General features: G+C 40.2%; 1 protein-coding gene across 3 annotated transcripts in view; it reads right to left on the bottom strand.

Moving 5' to 3' along the window:
* Window positions 1-17820, bottom strand: part of LOC122980907 (retinoic acid receptor gamma-A-like) — a 53409-nt gene that overhangs the window by 11541 nt on the left and 24048 nt on the right. For 2 of the 3 annotated variants that reach the window (XM_044349342.1, XM_044349341.1), the window contains one exon: window positions 14552-14954. In XM_044349342.1, coding sequence (XP_044205277.1) covers window positions 14552-14720 — 169 coding nt within the window. In that variant the 5' untranslated portion in view covers window positions 14721-14954. Of the gene's footprint in view, window positions 1-6706; window positions 7246-14551; window positions 14955-17820 lie in introns of those variants that run through there. The other variant, XM_044349343.1, reaches the window with a different exon arrangement.

The following is a 17820-nucleotide window of genomic DNA, read 5'->3' as shown; positions in this document are numbered from 1 at the left end:
CCTGTTTGAGCTTTTAGAATGCCAGAGCTGCTGTAAGCCAGTCTGTTTAGCATCTAGCTCTGATGAGGTAAGTTCGGGTGAGGAAACTGATGTTTCAGCAGGACTGATCCGTCATTCTGTGTTAACAAGTGCATGAGAATGAAAACACTGACTGAGGCCATGTGTCATTGAGCTGCGGTTTGTTTAAATTGCCTGAATGTACATACAGTCCACACACACGCACATAGAGTGAGTGTGTGGTTTGTTTCACACTGATATTGAAGGGTTTTTTTTCCCCATCCCTCTCCGACTGGCTGCGTGGACGACGTAGTGTGACATATGCCCTGTAGAGTCTGCAGCCTGGCTCAACCTGCCAACATCGCACATCTCATTGAACTAGACTTTGGCCTGCAGGCTCCACAGAGCCTCACACTGGAGAGGAGTGGAGGGTAATGCTAAGGTATTTGGTTTCATTACAAAGAGTTTAGTAAGTCCTAAACTGTAGCTGTATTATGCGACGTATTTATTTTTCCTTTTCAAGCCAGATCAGGATTCTGAAAAATACTTTTTTAGACTCTGACAACTGTAAAACTACTAAACTAAACTTCAAATGACAACAAAGCCGCACTTTTTTGTGCTCTTTTGGATGATAAATTCAGTTTTTATGTAATGTCTCGCCTGACTGTCTCAATGTTCAGCAGCATACTGTGGAATGTGCGTGCACATGTGAATATGTGTGTGTGGGCTGCTGCAAGGGGCCATGGGTCGGCCAGACTTAGTGTGATGGTTTTCAGTGCGACTTTGAATACAACAACACTCACAGAAACAAACACGGTGAGGAGAGAAAGGGAGGAACACAGTGGAATGAGTATCAATTATTAAATAGCTGTAATAAAAAGGCTTGGCCAACTTGATTTCAAAGGGAAAAGTTAATGCAACTTGTAAATTAAATTTTGATTGTGTAACTTGGCCTGCAGTTTTATTTAAGAAATGCATTTGTCATACTTACAGTTACTGTACTATGCTGTGTTTCATGAGCAGAAAAACTATGGTGGGGAGAGCTGCAACGTCAAATATGCTTAGTGAGTAATTACCACGACAGCAGGGAAGAGATGGGGGAGATCTGAGTGGCAATCCCTTTCATCAGCTGTTCTAAGTTCAATACCAGTGCCCCCCCCCCCCACCCCACCCTCCTCCTTCCCCTTCCCCTCTCCCCTCCCCCAGCTCAACCCTCACTAATAACCCTCTTCCCCCCTATGTCCTCTCCTGCCTTCCTGCCCTGGCAGGAGGAGGAGCCCTTCCTGTCATTGGCAGCGCCTTTTAAAGGAAAGGCTGTGAAAACCAGGCTACAGTCCAGGAGATGGCTCCATAAAAACAGCAGCACCAAACACTTAAAAAGGAGGCAGGGACACACACACACATACAAACACACACAAACACATACACACTTCACACATACACATACACATACACAAGCTCACAAACAAAAACACAAATCCTGAATAAATCCTCAAACTTGCCACAGTTGTGACAACGTCCTGCAATCTCAGATCCACAGTAGAAATTTGGGCCAAAAGAGCCAAAAGTAAATAATCAAGAAATCATGATTCACCCTCAACTGAGCTTCACAATGTGATCATGTCCAAGGCAAGGTTTAAAAAGAAAAACAGAAAACAACAATCATGTAATTTTTTTTTTCTACCATGGTCATGGAGTTGAGCTTTGTCTGAGGAGTGTGGGGGCAGGAGCATTTATGGGACAGGTTGTTAAATCTGGCTTTGTCCCTCCCATTCATCATCATACATACAATACACCCTTTCTTTTTTATGACACCCAATAAATCCCAGCTTTCTATTTTTGCCCTTTTTTTGATATTACACAGTCAGCTTCCACCTCTATACTTGGCACCCTGAAGATATCACTGATGTGGGAGACACCTAACATGACTTCAACAAAAACAACTGCCAGCAAAGTAAGTGGCTTTTAGCATTCAGGCAGGTACTCTTATGCACATATTGTTCAAAGATTACACATAACCATCATGATGTGAAGAGATTTTTAGTTTGTTAGTCTTGTCAAAAATCTTGTGAAAACATGTTTTGTCAGCGAACCCACAACTCTTCTACTGGTGTGTGGTGTAAATATAGGATATTTGACAAATGGTTTAGCAGACATATCAGACACACTAATAACTCATCAGAATCTTCAAAGGATAAACTCAGGTAAAGTCAACGTGGTGTGTTAGAGACATGGCTGGAAGCTGTAGCAATCAGAGACAAGCTGGAACTTGACTGAACCTCACAAGATGTTGGTTTCACTTAGTCACCGATCAGCAGCCTGAGATCGTATCTGTTCCTGTAAATTTCATGAGAGCACTGCAATTGGAAAAATATTTGATTACAGACATTGTCTCAGCTCAGTGAAATCTACGGCTCAACTATAACCTATTTGTCACATGCGCATTCCCACCAGATGAGTCTGTAGGCGTTCAGAGTGAAAGGTGAATGCTGTAAGTTAACGTGCAAACTATAACCTGATTACCGCAAATAACCAAATCAAGGTAATAATTTGATTAAAGCGTTTGCATGATGCGCAGTAACTAAATTATATGACACGACGTGATTTGTTTCATAATCTTGTTTATGATCGGAGGGATGTGAGGGAGGCTGCCTAAAGGAAATGCCACCAAATAAAAAAGAGAAGAAGAGAAGAAAAATTGAGCAATTCTGTTTTGTTCATATTCTTTTCTATGTTGATGAATTCACAAAACACCTGAATGCAAATGATTTTCCTTGCAGGGTTGGTTGTAACCTGAAACCTCCTTTTTTCCCTACCACAATCACCACCACTAGCCATTTCAGTGTTTGTGTACAGGAACAGTGCTTTGTTCACTCTGTGACTTTTCATTTTCATTTTCTCTGAATAAAATCACCAGAGGAAATCAGACTAACATGCAGACAGGCATTTGCGGTTACATACATGTAATTATAAAGATTGACAAGTAATCTAGCAGGTCTGTTAATCATCTGAGATGATGAGACATCACACACACTGACTGAACTTGAATTTTCAGGTTCATAGAGGCAGTTAGGGTGCCCGGAGTAGTTTCTTTCTCACCAGTGGTGAGACAGTGACAGTGTTAAGGGAGGATAACCTGCAGGCATCAAAATGCTCTGCCAGCCAGATTACCAAATTTTATACGAGTCTTGTGATAAGAGAACCGCAGCATACAGACACACTCCCTAAAACTACTATCTTCAATCTCATAAATCAGGGAAATATTCTCTTTTCTTTATCAGCATTGTATTATAGTTAACTTTTCTCCTCTGATGTGGTGATATGGTGGTCCAGGAGCATTGTGAAACTAGCTTTGAAGAGAAAGAGAGATTATCACTGAATGAAGAGGAGAGCATTTCCCCTCAAGGCCTGAAACACCAAGATACAAAGAGTTACGGGGGCGGGGTGGTTTAATCCCAAATCCAACTTCATCCCTCCACTCTTTTTTCAGCTCTCATCTCTTTTCACTGCCATTCCCCTACACAGCACCTAATCTCTTAATTGAGCCTTTGTGATTGTAATTGAATCATTAAAAGCTCTTGGTTACACAACACAAGGCATGTAAGATGAGAATAAGAAAGAATAAACACACATTATTGCTGGGAGGAAAACACACACACACACACTGATACACACTGCTGGAAAGGGAAGATCAAGTGTAGAAAAGAGAGAATCTTCAAAAGAGGAGAGAAACAAATGTCACATTGGAGAAACTCTTCCCCCGCACAGTGACAGAGAGAGCGGACAGACTTCGGCATGTCCCCGCTCCCTTTAATGCCTCCTGACGTTGAAACAAAGGAAGGCAGAGAGGTGCTGAACTGCCTCTCACATAAAAAAACACAGGAAAGGATGACCCTCCCTCCCCACCACCACCACCTCCTTCACACACACACACACACAGACAGAGGACAGAAAGCGCGTGTCAAAAAGACCAAAATGCTCTCAGGAATTTAGAGCTGCAGTGTCCAACAGTATGTGTTCACTGGAAGAAATACTGAAAAAGCAAACTAATCACCTTTTTTTCACTTTCCAGTGAGAGCTGCTGATCAACTACGCAGCAGTTCATTGGATTATGCACAATAAGGAAACAAATCATAGCTGTGTACGTGTCAGATTAGCTAATACAAGATTGGCATGGTAATAAACCAAAGGTGTCAATGTTAAAGAGTCAGAGAGATTGATTATTTTGTTGAGAAAGTGGAAAATAAAAGAAAGGTGATGACATATTTACTTGGACGTCCACAGTGGCAGAAATGACTATAATATTGTATGTTTTAAATTTAAAATCCTTAAAAACAACAGAAACAGGATATGCCTGCAACTAACAATTTTTTTTCACAAGGTAATGTCTTCAAATGTTTTGGCCAACCAACAGTCCCAAACCCAAAGATATTCAGATCACATGATATAAAAAGACAAAAGCAGCCAATCATCATCATCTAGAGCTGCAATGATTAGTTGATCGACGGCAACTATTTTGACAATCAATTAATTGTTTCATTAGTCTGTCAAGCAAAAATGCCAAATGTTCTCTGGTTTCAGCTTCTCAAATGTGATGATTTGCTGTTTTTCTTTGTCATAAACAGCACTAGTTAAAAGTTTGGTCACACTTTGTCATTCAAGGGAACAGGAAGTTGTGTCCTTAATATTTTAATGTATATGTGTGTGTGTGTGTATATATATATATATATATATATATATATATATATATATATATATATATATATATTAAGGGTTTGGACTGTTAGGCAATCAAATGAATTGAGGACATTACTGTTTTCACTATTTTGTTGTATTTTGTTGACTTTAATTTAGAAAATAATCAGCAGATTAATCAATAATGAAAGTAATAGTTGCCGCTCTAAAATCATCACATTGGAGAAGAGAAATGTTGTGAGTTTTTGCTTGAAAAATTATTTAAACAATTGACCATCATTATTGATTATCAAAATAGTTGCCAATTATATTTCTGTCAATCAACTAATCAATTATAAAACTTCAAAACTTCTGCAATTTGCCAGCCCAGTGTCATGTTTAAAGCTAAAAACTAGATGTGTTTGAAAAAGGAAAGTAAAAGTAGAGATGTCAGAGGTGAGTAATACGTCAGTAACACTTCACAGTGTTACTTTCCATCAATGTTTAGAAGTTATTTAGAAACAGAAACCATGAAAAAAAAACCCCGGTCAGGCAGGAAACATCTTTGTGGTTCTTTCATTCTAAGCAGAAATGTACATGTGCAGTTTCTTGACTGATACTAAACCTGCAACCTGCACAACTAAAAAAAAAAAGTATATGAAGAAAACATGATTAATGAACATTTGTGGACATTTGTCTTTTAGGCTGGCATCTGGCGAAGCTCCTTAGCAAGTTGAAACAGGCCCTGCTGTGGTGTTTGTCATCCTGACTGCTCATCCATCTTCATTAGCGAGCACTGTGGACTTGACAGTGCTTGATGCCTCAGTATCTGCATGATTACTGAAGATAAATAGACTTGAGGTGCTCAGATTTGACATCGCAAAGCATTTGAGCACAGTGGCGAGAACATTTTGAAAAGAAAAAAGAAAAGAGTGCACTCAGTTCGATGACACATACGAATAGATTTCAGCAAGTCGACTTCTATAGATAGATAGAGTCAATGTTTGATTTTCCGAGCCACAGCACAAGGAAAAACCCGCAAAGCCAAATGTAATCAAAGAGTCTGAAAATGGACTCCATGACAATAACAAAAGGTCCGCTTATTATTTCACCAGAGAGAATCTATTCTTCTCATTTATCTTTGCAGTGTTTGTCTGTGTGACTGTTCCTGTGTGGCCGTTGGGTTTTCTACACTGTATCTTGATACCTGATGCAATCTGTGCCTTGTCTGCTTTGGTCTTTTGAGGAGCTGTCAAAAGAATGTCTAGCCTGTGGAGTTGGGAAACAGGGAGTGCTTATATGTCAATTGATTCATACTGTATTTTCAACAATTGGTCATTCCTGAAGTAATCTTTTCCTTTGAAGAAAATTGCTCAAATGAATTGTAGCTTTGAGTAATTTCCTCCAATTACAGAGATGTCGGCGCAAATCAAGTCAAATATTGCTCATACGGTAAAATGATTAAGAGAGAGAGCTTCTGCACACATCTGGGTGTAAATTGTCTTCATTTCTGTATTGTAAATTATCTCTTTGTAACCATGACTTTATTGGCCACATTGGAACCATGTGATTTCAAGGCCCATTTGCCTTCAATCTGTCAAAGCTGTTTCTGTTTGGACGTCGCTTGTTGTTTTCTGGACACATCGCCGGGTCAGGTCCCGCATTGTTTAAAAGAGCTGTCAGTCATGTGAAGTCATTCATAAAGAAAACAAACACGATGATGTATAAATATGCACTCCCCAACTCACTCGCTCACACCCACAAAGCGCGCTAAGCACATAAACAAACAAACTGCAGGGTGAGAATGAGTGCATAAGAATCGAAAGGAATCCGACTCTTCCTGTGGAGAGAGCTCAGTGATAACAAAACCAGGACTCTGATAAGAACACACACACACACAGACACACACAGACACACAGACACACACACACACACACACACACACACACACACACACACACAATCACTCACACAGCTGCTCTTTCCCAGTCTGATGGGCATGCAGGATGATGAGATAGATAGACCGAGTACTCACACTGAATGCTGCCGGTCCCGGCCCAGGCGAAGGGGTCCAGGCCGGAGAAGTAAGGGGTGGCCTTGCTTAGCATGCAGGAGCCTTGTCCAGACACATCAAAGAGGGGCCGCGGGGCCAGCCCCAGAGCCTCCATACAGTCAAACATGCTCCTCTCAAATCACAGCAACACAACTACAGTCTTCTGCTATTGCTCTGCGGGCTGAGCTGAGCTAACAGGAGAAAAGTGTGTAAAAGCTCAGAAGAAGCTGTGACTCAAAGTAACTTTATGCCCTGCTTGGCCCAGGTGTTCCTTGTCTGTCTGTCTGTCTTGGCCCCTGCCACTGCCCCCTGACCGCCTGTCCCGTCCCTTGCAGACTAAATCCTCTGAATGGACAAAATTCCTCCTCCTCTAGTTCTGTCTGGCTTATTTCTGCTCTACAACCCAAACTACTTTCACCCTCTCTGTTCTCAGATGCTTTCCTTGACTGCTGTAACTGATCTCAGCTCCCCTCTCGCCGGCTCTCTGGGCCTCTCACACTCCGCCACAGACACAGCCAACTATCTGCATGCTCTCTCAGCAGAGAGAAGGGGGGGTGGGGTCGAGGAAGAGGGAGAGGGAGGGACGTAGAGCCTGACCGGGTGTGTGCCTGGTCTCTGATTGGCCATGCAACCAATTTTCTCTCCCTCCCTGTTTTTCTCCTTCAAGTTCTCCAACCAGCCTCTTCATATTTCATATTCTGCAAATGAAAACAAACTACCTCGCCTCCCCTGCCTCCCTCATTTGACTCCTTTTTCCTCTCTTTCTTTTCCTGCACTTTAACTTTCTTTTTGTTCTGCCACAATAGGGAACATTGTCTCTCTCTCTCAAACAGGGCAACTCTGCTACCTTCAGCAAAAAAAAAAAAAAAAATCTCCCACCTCGCAGAGACTGTTGGGAACTAGAACGAGAGGTGCTGAGAGAGAGGTAATTTAGTGAGGGTGTCATTTGTGAATTTTCTCAGCTTTCTCTGTAAATGGACGCACTCCTGTGATTTCTGTGGAGGGACAGCAGGATTAAGTACCTCTCTGAGGTCTAAGTGGTCACAGGAACACACCTGCTAACACAATCCTGCAATTTTCCCAAAATTAAAATCCTAATACCAGAGTTAAATTGTATATGGTGTAAGGTTTTAAATCTAATGAAACAATGAACTGATAAGAACAAAAGAACACAGAAAGAAATCCATCAAATGAAACAAAGATTAGAGTGTTTTACGGGTCCATTATTCCTTGATAATATCTGGAAAGAATGTGATTTGGTACTTGTATGAAAAATAGAGACACATTTTTTAGTTAATTATTAGAAGTCAGATAGTTTGTAGAGTTTATAAGCAGCTGCTGTCCCATTTAAATGTTTATTGATGATTGAATGTCTGCTTGTATGAATTGTATGCTTACGAGTTGCAAAATTTAACATTTTCCTTGTTTACCTGCTGTGCACTGAATAAAAGTATCTTTTTTGTTGCACTGGCATTGAATTGTAATTAATTAATTTGAGTTATTGGTGTTTAATGGTGTAATTAGTGTACTAATTGAATCTGTTATACCTATAATTGGTGCCAAATTACCTGAATCATTCCAGGAAACTTCCTGAAAATTTATTTGGAATTCACAGACCCTTAAAATAAAGTGTTACAGAAGAGAGAAAGAGAGGAAGAAAGAAGTGTTGCAGAGAAGAGAAAGAAAATAAGAAAATACATGAGCAGAACTTTATTCAAACTCATATATTAAAAAATAAATGAGAAAGAATACATATAGGGTCTGGCAGGCTTCTATTGGCTCCCTTAATTGGGTCGATTAATGAATAATTCACATTTTTGCTTTTGTTTCACAAATCATTCTCTCTCTTTCTCCACAGCCATCCACCCACTTGTATTGCATGAAGTTTTATTTGTCTCGTGAAGCTTCTCTCTCTCTCTTTCCATTTGGTCTTGGCATGTGCGGCTATCTAATTCAATTCTTTCAATCTGGTTCAAATGGATTCAGTTAGCCTCCTGGAGCTTATTGGATACTTGAGTCACACTGAAGTGCGACTCTGCTGCAGGCGAACCACACAGGCCTGGAGTCTGAATAGTTTGTATACTAGACAGCCTGGCTCTCCTCCCTCCCCTCCTTCCCTCGTTCAAGAGGGATGAACTCTGGAAGAAACCCCCACTGGGGCTCTAACCCCCCCCCCCCTACACACACACACACACACACACACACGCACACAGACTTCCCAACTTGTCCTGCCTGTGGCTTCATACGCTGTGTATTCTCATGTGTTACATTTTTCTATTTTCTTTGTTTTTCCCCCTTTGTTTGTTTGTTTGTTTGTTTGTATTTCACCCAACCCCCTGAATCCATTTCTTTATTTTTTGTACTTACCACCATGTGTAAGATAACGATATACCCCTTTCTGCTGTTTTTCCTTAAACTTTTTTTATAAATCTTTTGAGTTCTCTTCTACAAACCCCCTGCTTCTCTTGTTTTCAGTGAGTAGAGTTTTTACCTGTCTTTCACCATCATGGCCTGGCACACACACACACACACTCACACACACACACAAACACACATACACACAGTACAATGACACACTGCAGGGAGCAGAGCTGCACAATATCAGCCTGCTGGGCTCTCTCCACACCTTGAGACAATTACCCTCCCCGCCTCGCAGCACCCTGCCCCCTGTTGCTGCTTTGAGGAAAGAGACACACAAATGCAGGGGAATGTGAAGAAGAGAGAAAAAGTTGTCTCATTTTTCTTCACTTTTAACAAAACATAAGTTCACTCCCACTCAGTAAGTTAAGCAAATTGCAGCTCTCTGCCTTTGAAACTTAAAACACGGGACTCCCCGGCCAGCCGTGTCCCTTTCTCCTTCTCCTTCTCTCTCTCTCTCTCTCTCTCTCACACACACACACTCACACACAACTTGTAAGAGGAGCGAGTCACATTACAAGTATTCACAATCAGGTTCTTCAGCTATTCATCCTGTCGTCATGTCTGACACAAACACACAGAGCTGAACAATGGCCTCTCTCTCTCTGTCTGTCTCTCCACCAGCAGCTCCTCCATCTCGGCCGCAGATATTTGCACAAAGTCTCACTGCGGTCATCAGCGAGCGCACAAATAAGTCACAAATGTGAGGCAAGCAGCGCGAGACCGCTGGTTTGTGATATTCATGGGTGTTGGAATGTGCAGCCTACAGAGTGGCAGTGGAAATGTGTGTGTGTGTGTTTGTGCGCATATGTGTGTGTGTTCAGACGCACAATTATGTGTGTATGTGCTTAAACAGAGTGCCTGTGATGACAGACACAAAGAAAAACACACAAGCCCCGCTCTGTGCCTTTAGGTTCAAGTTACTAATATCACACTGCACACAGACACACACACACACACACACACACACACTCTAAACATTACAAAGAACAAGATGTGACTAGTACAGAAATTACCAAAGGACATTGTGTTCATTTCGGAAAAACACGTCTTTTCCTCGTTATATCACTTTGGGGAAATTTTCTTTTCTTAGTTAAAAAAATGATTTCAGTGTCGACAGAATATTGATTTTAGACCTCATGATAAAAGACGAAAATACATTTTTCCTGAACATTGTGAGAAATATTTACTTATTCCTGAGGAAACCCAGAGATTGTATCACACATTTACACCAATTCCAGGAAACACTGGGTAAAAAACCTCTAGCCAAAAAGTGTGCTCTGCGTGTTCTTGCTAATTCCCGCTGCTATTATAGGAAAAGAAGAGAGAATTTACTGTATGATTGAATACACAGCAGGGAGCTTTTGATGTGGATATCCACTAATTTCAAGTCCAGGGATGTTTTGAGTTTCATCTCATTAGAGAACAAAGTACATTCTTCCACTCACACTGATTAGGACCTGGCTTGAATTAATTTGAAAATTCGACTTAAACCTCTACTGTAATTTTGTGTAATTTTGTTCACTTTGCACTAATGAGAGATAAGTAATTTATCGTAGCTTCACTTAATGGTAAAGAGTAGGCTGTCAGTCTTCCATACCGAAAATAATCAGTACTCAAAAACCATATCCGTGTGCAGCCACAACTATCAGTTTACATAGGAAATGATTTCCACATTTAATAAAAACCTCTTCAAATCTGATACATAAATGTATCAACTCATTTCCCACATTATGTGAAGAGCACGATGAAGATGTGATAAGATGAGAGGTGAAAAGATGTAAATGTCTCTTATTTAAGTGAGTTTACACTTTCTGTGTATGTTAACAGATATTAACAGTTACTTAAAGTAAGAATAAATATCTTGTGTTTGGTGTAAGCTCTCACCTTACTACAGTGATGTAGAAGTGTACACTAAGTACACTCTGACATCACCTATGTGTTTAGTTACAGGCGTGAACTAACAAATTTCTCCTGTTGGTGACGTTTGGTGTGATCAGAAACAAAAAGCTTTTCAGCTCAGTTTTAAAACTTGTACTTTCACCAGACACAGGAAAACTCTTTCTGTTTCATAATAACATTTTTGGAAAATGAAGCTACTAAAGCCAGGAATTTCAACATCCAGAAAGTCATTTTTGAACCCAATGTATTGATCCACAAGTTGATCATCAACTGAAAGATACAGTATATTATTGTACTTTTGCACTATGGATCAATTAACCTATTTTTAAAACTTAGTGAATGCTGATTTAATGTATTTTTGGCAATGTCCAAATGTCACTGTAGCTGATATTTTTAAATTTTAATGTAATTTGCCTAATTCATTTATACATGTTGATCGTACACACATTTCCAGATTTCCTTCCTTCCTTTTTCAGAGAATCACACACACGCACGGACACACAAGCCTCAATTGTCTTATCATTATAAATATAATTACCAAACAGACTGAACACAGAAAACACAGAAGATATAGTGTGTTATTACCAGTATTGGAAGTAATGTGTCACTGTATTTCCACTACTTTTGGAGATAACTAGAAATATAACCAATTACCTTTTCAAATTAAATAATGCAATTACAAGTACTGAAATTTAAATGAGCTCATTACTTTTGTCTTAGGTGAAAATAGTGGACAACTGCAGAGGACAGCAGACAAATGCAGCCTATTTCCTGGTTTTTCCAGTTTATGATCTAATGTCACCCGACCTCATGGTGGCACAAGTGAATCAATCAATCAGCATTAGACTAACTTAGCCCACACAGTGACAGTTCAGGTAATGTGAGCTTGCTGTCCTGGAAATATGGACATTATTTTCCCCTTCTCGAGATCAAGGACAAAAATATACTGGTGAGTTGTAGTGTGTGTGCAGATGATCTATTATCTATTTGGCCTATTAGGATAAGAAATTACTGTCAAATGTCTGAGAAACAGTTGTTATTTCATTTTACACTGCCAAGAGTATTAAAACTGACTTGTGTAGTAGTGCTTGTTTTGAAGGCTTGTCAAGGCTACAATAAATATGCCTGTCAAAACATATCCATTGTGTTTTATTGTTCCACTACTTTCTTTCTGTCATAATGATAATGGGTACAATGATAGATAAAATTTGACAGTTGTCTTGTCTCACACTGTGCCACAGCAATACTAAAATAATATAGCTGTGTGCATTAATAAGAGCATTGAAGTAGACATTTAAAAGTAATGCAAAAGTTAGTCTCCCTTGTAATTAATTGCTTCTATATACAGTATTTGGTAAAGTAATTCAATTACTTTTGAGAGAAGTAACTAGTAACTGTAACTAATTACTAATTTTCAGTAACTTGCACAACACTGGTTATTATAGAAATAAGCTTTTAACTTGTATTTTTGATTATTTTAAAATGACGACACTGGTCTCATTGCTACCAGGAATTAAATAACTTTCAAAATCGTCAGTTTTATTCTAGACTTTTGTGACAATCTGCTCTTTCTTTGCTGTTGGCCTCTATTTTCAACTATACAATGCCATTAAATCTATAATAAAGAAGTGATATACAGATATACTGTATGTACCTGCCAGTCTCTGTGGGCCTCTTTCATCTGTAACGTGTGTTTACCCATATGGTCTATCCTGACTGACATAATGCCGTCCTTTATATCTCTCCGTCTGTCTGTATATGTAATAAAGTACCAGAGGCAACATGTCAAAGATGTAATCACATAGCTACTAGCCTGATGAACGATATGTTGCTATAGGCCCGAGACTCCAGAAACTGACTGGAGATCAACAGATAACAGCTGCTCAGTGAACACATTATCTATGTGAGCACAATGACACACACTCACACAGGCCCACACACACACACATAGATTGACAGGCGTGTTCAGCGTGTATTTGTACACTTGATGAACATCTTAACAGGGTATTAGGCACTTCATAAACTTGTCTCTGTGTGAAATGTTTCATTTGGACACTGCACAGTCTGTCACCTTATTGCTGCCTTGCTCTTTTGCTCCTCCCCTGGGATTACTGCAACATGTATAAAGGCTTATCCAGCTAGTTTGGGACATGACTTAAACATACATACAGCGGTCAGATGTAGGAGTTTGACTAACATGGGGATAGTAGTGTTCATATAAACACACTGATGGGTTTAAGTTGATATATGAAGCAATGATAATGATGAGGAAATGATCTACTGTTAAAAGAGGAAATATTAATAACATTACTTCACTTATATTCCCTTGCTTTGTCAAACTGATGTTTTGCTGCTCATCTATACATGGGTTACCCTTGTTAGTACTAAGACTGGTGCACAAACAAACCTTTAGCTGGTCTCTGTGACTTTAAGCATTTATAACAAGCCCAGCTGTATTATAAACTGAAACTGCAACAAGATAGCATTGTAGGTAAACGATACTGCAGATTGTGAGGATCAAAATTATCTGCTGTGCCCCTGCAATGTTCAAGTCAAGTCATTACAATAAAAGCCAGGGAAAGAAGAGGAATAAAGGGAGATTAAGGGAAGAAGTAAATGCTTCTTTTTTTTTAATTTTATTTTTTAGAGAAGAGTAAATCAGAGCAAGTCACTGTCTCTGAAGTTGCTCACTAGTCATAATGAAGTGCAATAGCGCCCCCTGTAACTCAAAAATGGGAAGTCTCAATCTAAGACATTGCTTTTGCAAGTTGAAATGAGAAACTCCTGTCTCCTTTTAAATCTGTTACTATCTGTTCTCCACTTTCATGGACAGCAGCACATTACAAAAGGGACAATGTTATGTTTGCTGGTTTTTTCCACCCTGGTCTCTCTGCCATCTGCCTGGTTCACCACATGGAAAAACTCTCCTCTCTTCTCTTCTCCTCTCCTCTCCTCTCCTCTCCTCTCCTCTCATCGCATGATTTAAAGGCTGATTATAACCTCAAATTGGCCCTGAAGACTTTTCCAAAATCTTGGAGAGTCTCATCTGTTTTACAAAGAACAGGGCAGTTTATGTCATGGGGATTCTGCACACTATCTTGTCATGTGATGTGGGATTCAGATTTCTTGCCTCCTGGTTGAACCTCAGACCAGCTGGACCCCTCATGATTATATCAAACAAGTTTGACTTTTAGCAATGGAATCTGAACAATTTGAACGTGACACTTTCAACCCTGAGTGTGTTGAGTTTCTCTGGATATAATCTGCAAATTATTAAAAGTGCTCTTGTGAGTCCTCTCATAGTCATTTCGGAGCATCTTTGTGTGTTGACAGGTTAACTGAGGGCACCAGACAGTTGATTTGCAAAGAAATGTCTTACTATTCTTTCCAGACTCATGAAAACTTGTCTTTCAGAGAAATATATTCTATTACAGTGATGTATGACAAATCTCGATAATTGTTTGTGTACGTTATGTAAATGAATAATTCATTTAGTTTGTTACTCACACAGTGCAGCCATCTCTTTAGGAAGGTCTGCCCCAAACCGACCGAAGAGGTTGCTGCTGGCCAGCAGGTCAAAGGGGGAGTGGCTCCGCATGGAGTTAAAGGTGAACGGGTACATAGCACGGGGGAAGCCAGTCATGTGACGCACTTGGTGCTCCCTATTGGTTGCCATGGTGAAAAGTGCTGCTGGTGGTTCAGGTGACTTCTGTCTGACTGTCTCGCTGTTTCTTCTTCCTGCGTCTTCATCAGGGGCCTACGGTGAGTTTGAAATGGGCTGGTGCCATTCAGCCAGAGTCAGCTGCTGGCCTCTGCGCTGTCGGGCCACAGAGAGGTGTGACGGATGCTGATGAGGGAATACCAGGAGCCAAGAGAACGAGGCTGGGTAAGACGGCCGCAGGTCCAAAGTCTGTAGGAGAGGAGGGAGGAGAGGAGTTAGACACTGGAACCAACCTACAGAGCACAGTGGCTTCCTAACTTACCTAAAGTCAATTAGGACAACTCAAACAAAAATATCGATCATTTTCTGTTACCAAAACAATACTTGACATACCTCAAAAGCAAACTCAAGACAAGAAGAGCGATGAGGAAGAGGGAGAACAAAAAGAGAGTGATGAAGAAACAGTTGAGGGAGCAGAGAAGCAGAGACACTTTTCTACTGCTTTTTGTCCGTCTTCCAAGTAGTGCAATGATTTCAGGCAATGCCATATGTTTTCAATCAGCAGAACTGTATTATAAAGGGTCTCTCTGTTCCCTCTGCCAGCCTGACTCTAGCCAGCCTGCCAGAGAACAGCCAGCCACAACATGGGTACAATTAACCCTTCACAACAACCGGCACACATAACCTACTCATTCTCACTGCACCCCACACCAGAAACCCTTCCACTTTGCTGAAGGTTTCTGACGATCACAACGTCCCACCTTTTCTGCCTCTCACTGGACTCCCGCTGTGCCTCTGTGACCCTGTCAATAAGTTATATGAGGGCAGCCCTCTCCTCTTGTTTCTCTATGACTTTCTCATCCCCTTCAGTGATTTCATGAGTGGGTGGAGCCTAACTCTCTGCGGTGGAGCTGTGGTAAATACAGCTCGGCCAAAGAATGTCTTGTTGTTTTGGGCCTGCTTCAGCATGGGAATCAAACACCCAGGGTGGGTGAGAGGCAAGAGTGAGAGAAATTTGAATTTACAAATGTCTTTCATTGAACGAGGATATCAGCAGAAATACATGCAAAATTCTGCAGAGCAGAAAAAAAACTTTTATGATATAATACATTAGCAATCCCCTGTTCCTGTATCTCATTTGTGCAGCGTTACACAGACTAGCTCAGGTACATAAAGTACACACAATCAGTCACATACAGCAGCTTGTCAATTATAGTACTACTGCAAAGGGTCGCCCCGTACCTGATTTAAAGTAAACTGTTCCACATGTGGAGGAAAAATACTGGCCGTAGCAAAGCCCCTTTACAGGACAGAGACATGCGCGCTCACTCACACACACACACACACACACACACACACACACACACACACACACACACACACACACACACACACACACACACACACACACACACACACACACATGTGGTCACCCACAAGCAATACTTCTTAATTTAGCAAGAATAAATTTCACAGCTTCCATCTTAAAGGGTCAGTTCACCCAAATTACAAAAAAAAACAAAACAACAACATATTTTCTCACTTACCTCTTGTGGTAGTTAGCCATGCAAATAGTTTTATTTGCCCACATTTTTGTCTAAAAACAATGTCCCCGTTACTCTGGATAATCCAGACTTCAGTTTAGAGAGTTTTTACACAGAAATAGCTCCAGTTAAAAGTGTTTACAACCATTCACTTCAGAGGTTTGCAAAATCTGGTATAAATACCTCCAAAAATGGCTGGATAGCTAAATGCCACTTGAGCTAAATGAAGAAATGTGTTTACTCTGATGTAGACATGGTTTACGTCAAAACATTAGTTACTGAACTTTATCTTATTATTATTTATTAACGGTGTGCTCCAGACATCATCACTCCAGATACAGACAAAATGTGTTTGCGGGTTTTTGATTTGGGTGAACTAACACTTTAATGTACCTGACTGGTGATTCAAACATTTATAATGTCATCAGAACAGAGTCTTGTTGTCTTGTTGTTGAGTTCTTCATACGCGAATAGGTAAAAGTACATTTTCTGGTATTCTTACTCTTATGCAAATTAATCATGTAAGCACAATAAGACAGTTTTCTGTTAGATATGAGAACCTTTTAGACTATATGGATTAATGCAGTCTAACATAACAGTCCTGGAATAATTTCTGCTTTCATGAAAGTTACTGTAGGAAACTGTTTTAGAGGGATGTTGATTCAACTTTGTGGTCTGAGGCTGTAGTTTGTGGTTCTGCTATTGTGTTGTGTTATACTGGGAGGTGTTTCTAATATTTAGTCTACCCTCACTGCAATAGATAAAATATTAGACCAACCAATCAAGTATGTGCTACTATTATTAGAGTAAAAAATTCTCCTACATCCTTTTGTTATTTCAGCACACACGCACATTCACACACAAAGCCACAAAGTCAGCGCAGTGAGTGTTGTTTTTAAAGTCATATTTCCCATATTGACATATTTTCTGTAACTGCTTGGCTCTGCTGTGGTTTTTCTTCACTGTGAGGGCCAGTCAGGGAGAGTCCCTGCAACTATTTTCACAAAGAACTTCTGTGTTTGACAATCAAAGAATGTCAAACACATGCTGGACCAAGTGTGTAGTGATTTAAAAAAGTGATTACATACATGCACTGGTGTGGAATGTCACATTTAAAAAAAACAAAAAAAAAAAACTTTCATACACATGCCTGCCTACAAACAGGCACATACAAGCACAGACATGTAGCCTGCAGAAGTGAACATACACAGATGTTCTGTGACTTTAATCATGTTCATGGGCAAGTAATCAGTGGAAAACACACCACGTTCACACATGCTGAAGCACCATTGAAAGCTGCAATTGACCTTGAAGAATGGAGGAGTAAATATAGGATGGAGGATCCTTCCACAGATGTAGGTTTCGAGTCGCTCGACTTCAAGTTTACTCTTTAACCAATCAAATTCAAAGACCTAAATCACTAGTATGAAAGCCAGATGTATAAAAGGATTGGGATGAAGAAAAAATAAAGTGTCGAAAGCTGAAAAAAAAAAGATAGAGGGGAAAGAAAGAAAGAAAGAGAGTTTTAAGCATCTGGCAGGCCATGTGTAAGACGTGAACAGAGTCCTATT

This window comes from Thunnus albacares, chromosome 4, assembly GCF_914725855.1.
Source record: "Thunnus albacares chromosome 4, fThuAlb1.1, whole genome shotgun sequence".
Classification (NCBI taxonomy): Eukaryota; Metazoa; Chordata; class Actinopteri; order Scombriformes; family Scombridae; genus Thunnus; species Thunnus albacares.
The sequence above is the reverse complement of the archived record's forward strand: the minus strand, read 5'-3'. Positions and strand labels throughout refer to the sequence as shown.